Source organism: Lutjanus erythropterus, chromosome 3, assembly GCF_056507025.1.
Source record: "Lutjanus erythropterus isolate fLutEry1 chromosome 3, fLutEry1.hap2, whole genome shotgun sequence".
In the NCBI taxonomy this organism is placed as follows: domain Eukaryota; kingdom Metazoa; phylum Chordata; class Actinopteri; order Lutjaniformes; family Lutjanidae; genus Lutjanus; species Lutjanus erythropterus.
The window spans coordinates 27,255,558-27,263,501 of record NC_139319.1 but is presented as its reverse complement, the minus strand read 5'-3'; the positions used below and the strand labels follow the sequence as shown (position 1 = coordinate 27,263,501).

Genomic DNA, 7,944 nt, shown 5'->3' with positions numbered 1-7,944 from the left:
TTTTATTTTTCTTTAGTTTTTCCTTTCAAGTCTAAACTTAAGTCATTGCACAGGCAAGTCTCACTGCACAAGTAGCCATCCACTCATGCTACTACTGTAAAAAGTTACATGAATATAAACACATAATATAGTCCTTTCTGTGTTATGGTCATTTTGCCTTATTGTATAAATAATCACTAAAGACTAAACAACTGAATTTGGATGTTGATATGGTTAAGTTTGAATCTGCTACAGTGTATTTTTGTCATTAAAAAGATGCTCAAAATGATAATGTTATGTTATTACATGCCTGTATGTGTCGGTGTGTGTGAGAGAAACTCATGATAGGGTTAGGTGATGTTTTGCTGGTGTGAGTGGGTGTCTTCAGTAGATTTGATAGAGAAGTTAAACTGGACAGTATTTGCATAACTGATTTGCATAATGAAAATAAGTCGGCAGAAAGATAGGAAAGAAGCAGGAAGAGAGAGTGATCCCAACGCTCCAGGATACAGGCTTCATATCACACTACATATCCTACATGACATGAAAATCTGTCTTGTAAAAACTGAGTCACATACAGCCAGCACTGACTATGATTCAACATTGCGTGAGTGAACAGAAAAGAAGATGACACTGTGATTATGTCAAGTGCTGAGGTAATGATGATTCATGATAGGATGACATCCTGTTTAATTTATTTTTAAAAAAATCAAACTATTACCTGTTTGTCCTGTTGCCCTGCTAGGATAGCATTAAAGTTTTGAGAAACATATATTTTTAAATTAAATTGTAAACTTAAAAGACAGGCCACATCGGTTATTTCACCGTAGGTACAATAACATTAATAGCTACTACACCTCGGTCAGTAGGATATGCCTTTTGTTTTCTTGTTCAACTGAGAGCACACAATCTCAATGCATTCGCACAACTGCATTCATTTTGTGGTACAGTATTTACATTATAAAGTTTCATCCAACAATACACGGTCTAAAACCAAACAATGTACAATTTACAATAATATAAAAAAGAAAAGAAGCAAATCCTCACCTGAGAAGTGACTTAAATGAGTACACAACTATCAAAATGTTTGTCAACTATTTTTCTGATGACTAATCAATGAGCTAGCTAGACTAGATCTCAGAAAACAGAAAAGTACTTGTGATCAATATATTTCTTAACATATTTCTTTTTATAATGTTGCAATATACGCACCAAAATAAAGCAAAAAAAAAAAGCAAAAAAAAAACTTTTTAAGAATTAGTGACTTTTGACCTTTGACATCCTGTAAGCTCCAACCAGAGGAAGTGTCGGCAAGATGAGCAGAAGGTAACGGTTAGCTTAACCGCTAACTACGCAGATAATTATTAAAACAGTACAATCAATAGACTCCATCGTGATCATATATTTATTATTTTGTTGCGTAATTAGACCAAAAACCTAATAAGCCGACTGATGCGCTGTCATTATTTCAAGTTGTTTATTTGCTAAAACGTATTGCTAGCATCACGACAGTTAGCTAAGTTAGCTCGTTAGAATGGACGTTCCTTCAGGAGACAGTGGCAGTAAACAAAGCTAAAAACTTACGGCTTGTGCAGTGTGTGACAGCTCTGAAATAGCCCGTCAATGTAGACTTTTGTTTTCTGCAGGTTTCATAAAAAACACGGAATTACCTACAGAAGAAAACATGACAAACACTGAAGTTCAGATGGAGGTCCTGCTCGCCTCAAACTCACCGTCCCGACAACATCCGTTTGCGGACACGCAGGAGGACATGAACTGCCAGAAGGAGTCAGACTACATGGAGAGTCTTGAAAACACCGCACATGGAGGTAAAACAGTGTCCCCTGCATGCCACGAAAATGTGGAGATACCATTTTTTTTAAACTGACATTACTCAGTTACCATTTACATTCCCACTTAATAACGGCTGCTGAGCCACATTTGATGCTACAGTTTTTCTTAAATAACCAGGATCCTCTCATGCACCACCGCCCAAAAGGTCTTTGATAGTTATTTTGTTGTTGTTTGTTTGTTTTAATGGAAATTTTAATGGAAGATCTGAACAGACGGGCCAATAGGCAAGAGTGTTATGAGTATGTTGTAGTTGGCTTTGAGTTAAGGGTTAACTCCGTGTACAATGATCCCAACAGGAAAGAGAGGCATACAATAACACCATGACGGCATCAACAAGACATCATGATCACCTCATGTCCATATCTGTCTCAGTCCATCTAGTCCTTAAAGGAAATCAAAACTGTTGTCTTCAGACATTTGTCCATTAATTCTGGTAAACCACATTCTTATGTTAAGAGAAAAAAAAATAAATGAAAAATCCAATATTAAGTAATGATTTTTTTTTCTGTGTAATGTCCATATTCTTAATAACCATTTTCTCTCATTCTTAGAAAAAAGGACAATTTCTCCATACCATACATTCCCTGCACAGTCGATGCCCACTCTCCTTTTGTTGTTGGTTCCTTGTGTAGCCATTTTGCTAGCTGCAAGTAATACTTTAAGAGGCTGTTTATCCCGAGCATTAAATTCAGCTGGAATATTAGTTAAATATATAACAGTCTATCTCATCTTTTCTATCTCTAGCAAGTGGGATTGGATTGCTGGGCAATTCCAAAATATGTGGGAATGATCCATTAGCAGTGCCCAAACTTTGGTCTACCATTCTGTAAATATTTTCTTCTTGGATTATACAAAACATAACGATATTCTTCCATGAAAATTCTTTACATTTGCCAGAACTGGAAGTGTTAGATTGTCTTTTACATATGTTTAACCACACTTCCTTTGTGAGGGTTGTGTTTGCTTCCTTTGAAACATTTAACTTTAACATATGAAGTGAACTGCCTCCTGGAAGATTGTATACATGAGAGACTTCTATATTTTTAAATGTGAATAGTGAAGTAGAAAGATAATTCTCTTTATGTTGTTACTATTAATATTCGTTAATTTGTGTGTAGAGGTGGAGGGATCCCTGTCCTTGCTGGCTGATGTTGCTCTGGCGCTCCCCTGTGGTGATCTTGCAGCCTGCAGCTGTGACTGTGAGGCCTACAGCTGTGTGGACGTCGGGAGGGTGGATGTGGGCCTCCAGTCCATGCAGCTGCAGCTCCAGTTCCTCATGAGCAAAGCAGATGACTTACAGGACCGCGCTGTCAGTGGGTAGGGTCCTGAATAGTCTGTGCACTAATGGTACCTATTTTTTTCCAGTATTTTCTTATTCTTTTTGTGTGTTTTTGCAGACAGGATCATCTAGACCGCGAGGCTCTTGCTGCTGCCGTGCCAAGTTTCCTGTACACCTGTCAGCCTTATTTTAACCATCTGGAATCTACAGCTAGGGCCCCCATGTCCCAGCTCTCCCCTCTGACCTTTGACAACTATACAGGGGTAAATGTTTTTTACAAAGCACCATTGTACCAAAAGCTAAAAGGAAATTCTGTCAGCAGTGGTATGTTGCCATGCTGATAGTTTTGCTGAAATTAAAATTGGAAGTACTTTCTACTGAAAAAAAGTCTTTATGAAATCTTATCTGACAGTGAGATTTTTGGAAAAAGACATTGCTGATGAATTTATATAAATGTCACTGTGTAATGCTCTGTGCACCTCAAACAAAATCCCATCAACCTCCATTGTATTGGAGTGGGAGCAGAATCTGATATCTTTCAAGTGAGTAAACAGATATGCATCAGCTATATCAGTAACTTTGCTTTGGTAAGCTTTGGTAGACAAATCAGGGGAAATCTTTAGTGGAAGATTTGGAAACCGTTTCACTTTCATGTAAAATTACAACCTAAAAACATTCGAACACTGTTTAAAATAATGTATTTCTGATGTATTTTGCATATTATTGTTTTATAGTGATTAATTGTGTATGTATTATTATTAATCAGTGGAGTTGGATAGCAGGAAAAAAAAAGAAAGTTTGACAAATGTCTGAATTTGTTGTTGTTGATTGCGTTCTTCACATTCCAGCTACAGTCAAGAAACAACAAGTCGTGACTGTTCAAATAAATCCAGTTGTTGGAAACAGAAAGATGGCAAACACTGTATCCGTTGCTGAATGAGAAGGACCTTTGTGTTCACTGTACGAAAACATCATAGCATAAGGCTTTAAGTTGTCTCCGAACTCTTCTGTGTGTGTGTGTGTGTGTGTGTGTGTGTGTGTGTGTGTGTGTGTGTGTGTGTGTGTGTGTGTGTGTGTGTGTGTGTGTGTGTGTGTGTAGAGTGTGCAGCTGTTGGACTTCTCTCAGCAGCTGTGTGACAGGTTGGAGCGGCTGGTGTTGACCTGTGCCAGCTACGATCTCCTCTGCTTGGATGAAACTGAGGCAAACAGGTACGAACACACACAGGAACAACACACATTTATATTAATATGTTTCTTATTTCCTTGAATACTTTCACACTTAATTTTTTTGTTGGATTTCTGAAATGTGAATATTTTCTGTTTTCTTTAGTCCTCTATGACAGTTAACGGAATATGTTTGTGTTTCGGAATAAAAAATGAGACATTTCAGGATGTCGGCTTGGGCTTTGGACAACAGTGATCAACATTTTTCACTATTTTTGACATTTTACAGACTAAACTGCTTGATTGATTATTGATTAATCAAGAAAATAATCAACAAATTAATCAAAGATGAAAATAATTGTTAGTTGCATTCCTATACATCATCCTGTACATCACAGCACATTTGATAACCACTAATGAATAAGCTAATTTGTACTGGGGCAAGTAAAAATTTCCTTCAGGAAAAGTAGATTTCTGACCCTCTTGCCTGACCAGGTAAGTGAAAAAAAAAAAAAAACATCCTGACATTGCTTAGCTTCTGTGCTGGTTCTCCTCTCTGCTTCGCCGAACTGGGGTCGTGTCGGCTGGGATCTACTGTAGTTAATATACATTAAGTACCTCATACAGGCGCAGTTCAAATAATCCAAACTATCCCTTTGGGACTGTCTCTACTTTTTCATTCAAATTCTATATTTTTATTCATTTTAGGGACCAATGACTAATCAAGAAAATGATCCACAGATTAATTGATAATGGAAAATTGTTAGTTGCAGTTCTGCTACTAATGTTACAGTTTAACCTTTAATATATCATGGAAGGTTGTGTAAGAGGAAACACATGCTGTGCTTCACAAGCTGAGACAATTGATCCTGGCAGGATGAGTGAACCTCTGTATAGTAAAACATGCTCTGAAATAAAATTCTCCTGCTTGAATTTTCCCCCAGTTCCAGCTTGTGTAAATTTAGCATAGTATTTATACTTTTATTTACAGCCACATTTTATATCCAGCAGTACATTTTTAAGTCAACAAAGTATCTTCAGATGACATCAGGAAGTCAAATGTAGTTGCCCAAGCCTGTAATAATTGGAGGCTTTACAGTTTCCACATAAATACAATAAATGAAATCAAGCTGTCTGCTCTTGCAGATATCTCACTTGATATTGTTGGCATAAATGTATTTCCCTTAATATGTTGATTCTGTCTGTATCTTATGTTGTTGTTTTTTTTTGTTTTGTTTATCTTTTTACCGTGTGAGAGAATATGAAAATTGTTATAGCAGCAACAGTCTAACTCTCCACACTCTCCCATTTGCCTTCTCAGTGTGTCTCACTTTGGCATTGGACAGATCCAGGTCGGTCAACTGAGACTGTCCATATTCCGCTACTTTAGGCCGACGCCGTACCTGGCCCGGGTCAACACTGGCCTGTACAAACGGATGCGCTGGAACGTGGACAGACTCAGAGATGAGCAGCAGCAGAGGGATGAAGAGCAGGGAGGAGAGAGTGAGGAGAGGGAGGCAGAAACAGTTGGCGACACGGAGTAGTAAGTCTGGATATCTACATCCTCCTTATCTACATTTTTGATACCTGAAGCAGAAAATAACATTTGTAAGTGTTATTCTGTCGTTACCAATGTCCCCATGTCTCATTCAGTTACTTCCTGTGCTGCGAGGATATTTCCAGCACAGAGGCAGATGGGGACAGCCAAGGTGTCTCTCACGGTAACTTAATGAGGATGTGGTCCATCGGTCAGTGGGTGCAGGTGAACCCTGATACAGAGGACATCTGTGACTGGTACACTGATTGACATGTCTTTATTCACTTCTCTGTAGATGGTTACACTTAAAGAGATTTTTCCATCCTTGGGGGTCTCTGAGGGAGAAAAATGTTAAAGAAAGACATCCATCGCTTTAACTAAATGATACTGTAAAGGGATTGTTCAGAGTTTTTGAAGAACCTGAACTATCCCTGTAACATGATAAAACTGTTAAACAGACCATCGGCAGAATGTGTGCAATAATTGAGCCACAGTTATCTTTGTTTTCTATATATTTCTGTGTGTTCCTGTCTGTTTCAGGATCCTGTGTGAGGTTCCTCAGGGCGGCTATCACAGGCTGTTGCTACTAGGCAGCGACGAGCCATCGAGCTGCAGCGCCACAGACCTCCTGCAGCAGCTGCTGTTGTCACGGCAGACAGAGTGACATCAGGCCCTACAGGATGGAGCCATGTGTGTGTGTTAGCGCACAAATGATGTCAGTCCCTGGGATACACCGTTCTTTATGGTTGGTAGGAACAGCGAATCTGGAATCACAAGCATGTGACTGTAAACTGATACTTTCTGCCCAAGTGATCGATGCATTCAGGACCTGTTAGTTTTTCTACATTTAAAGCTGAAGATGCTTGTGTTTTCATAATTTCTTTGTGACTAGATTTGGTTAAAAAAAAGTTCTGTCTCAGGTTTTATGCTGTATATTGTTCTGAGTCTGTTGTTGTTTGCTGCATGTTATTTTGCCACTTTATTATATTCAGTGTGTTATTATTGAAAGTTTTAAGAGTTTTATAAGAGTTTGTAAATAGTTTGTCAAGTTTTACATTTTTAAAGCCTTTTGTTGTGTTGTAAAGAAAGAAATCTAGAAAAGTTATTAAAAAAAAAAACATTTTATTTACATCAAACATTGCATTGAAATAATTACACACAATCACTGATTCCCAAATAAACAAGGAAAATTTTACATTTAAAACAAGCTGCCATGATTTGGGCTCCACAAGAGTGCCCATTTACTTCATTTCAACAGGTTCATCAAGACATTTAAATTACTTTGTCCAAGCCAGACTTCATTTTCAATAAATTAATATCCAAAACATGAGACTTAATAACTCTGAGCTCCAGTAACAAATGAGATTTGTTCGCTCAGAGTTGTCTTCTGTGTTCAGTTTGACCTTGTTACCATTCAGCTCATCAGTACTGTTGACTGGACATTTAAGAAGAAGAAGAAGAAGAAGAAGGCAATTTGCTTACAACAAATAATAAAATCTACCTTTTACACCCAACATCCTTCACTCTCTAATCAATAAAAATCTATATGTGACTCTTAAAGGGCTACTATACTAAATCTCTAAAGTACAAAAGTAAAGTGGAGTTTCCCTTCATTACAGTGAGCAGTCTTTTTAAACAATATACACATAAATGTTTACAAAAACACTACACAAACATGTTGAAGAAGCACATTTAAAAAGTCCAGCTTTGTCAAAAAAATGCAGTGAGCACAATGTGCTCAACCCACAGGTACAGGATACGCAAGAATAAACACCTGCCCCCTCTTCAGCTGCTACACATACGCTTTGATAACAGAGCAGACAAACTAGTGATGGTGAAGGGAATTTTCTTTGCGAGAATTAACAGCCGAAAAAGTCGATGTTAAATCAGTGGATGCAGATTCTCCTAATTTTTTGATTTAAGTCAGTTCTGATCAAATTTAGGCTTTTATGCTATTTGACGCTGGACACCAGGCAGCAGGTCAGGAACTAACTAAGTTGGTAACACTTTATGATAACCATCATTAAAAAATGCTAAAATGATAGTTAATTAAACTTAAGTTCTTTTACGTAGATATTATGAATTATTAGTGATGTTATGATTGACATTATTTGAGATGTCTTTATGTGTG

At 37.6% G+C, this 7,944-nt stretch overlaps 1 protein-coding gene across 1 annotated transcript; it reads left to right on the top strand.

Moving 5' to 3' along the window:
* The first annotated feature begins 1,345 nt into the window (after positions 1-1,345).
* Positions 1,346-6,720, top strand: c3h19orf67 (chromosome 3 C19orf67 homolog). Its single transcript, XM_084713271.1, has 7 exons — positions 1,346-1,808; positions 2,952-3,150; positions 3,231-3,375; positions 4,212-4,321; positions 5,598-5,819; positions 5,930-6,070; positions 6,354-6,720. Exons 1-7 carry the CDS (start codon positions 1,664-1,666, stop codon positions 6,475-6,477), a joined length of 1,086 nt encoding a protein of 361 aa, XP_084569397.1. The 5' UTR covers positions 1,346-1,663; the 3' UTR covers positions 6,478-6,720.
* The last annotated feature ends 1,224 nt before the right edge of the window (positions 6,721-7,944 follow it).

Bases quoted from the DNA above. Each gene is read 5' to 3' on its own strand.
- c3h19orf67 (XM_084713271.1), top strand. From the start codon at position 1,664: ATGACAAACACTGAAGTTCAGATGGAGGTCCTGCTCGCCTCAAACTCA. The intron at 3,151-3,230 runs GTAGGGTCCTGA...GTGTTTTTGCAG, and splicing joins CAGGACCGCGCTGTCAGTGG to ACAGGATCATCTAGACCGCG. The intron at 5,820-5,929 runs GTAAGTCTGGAT...TGTCTCATTCAG, and splicing joins ACAGTTGGCGACACGGAGTA to TTACTTCCTGTGCTGCGAGG.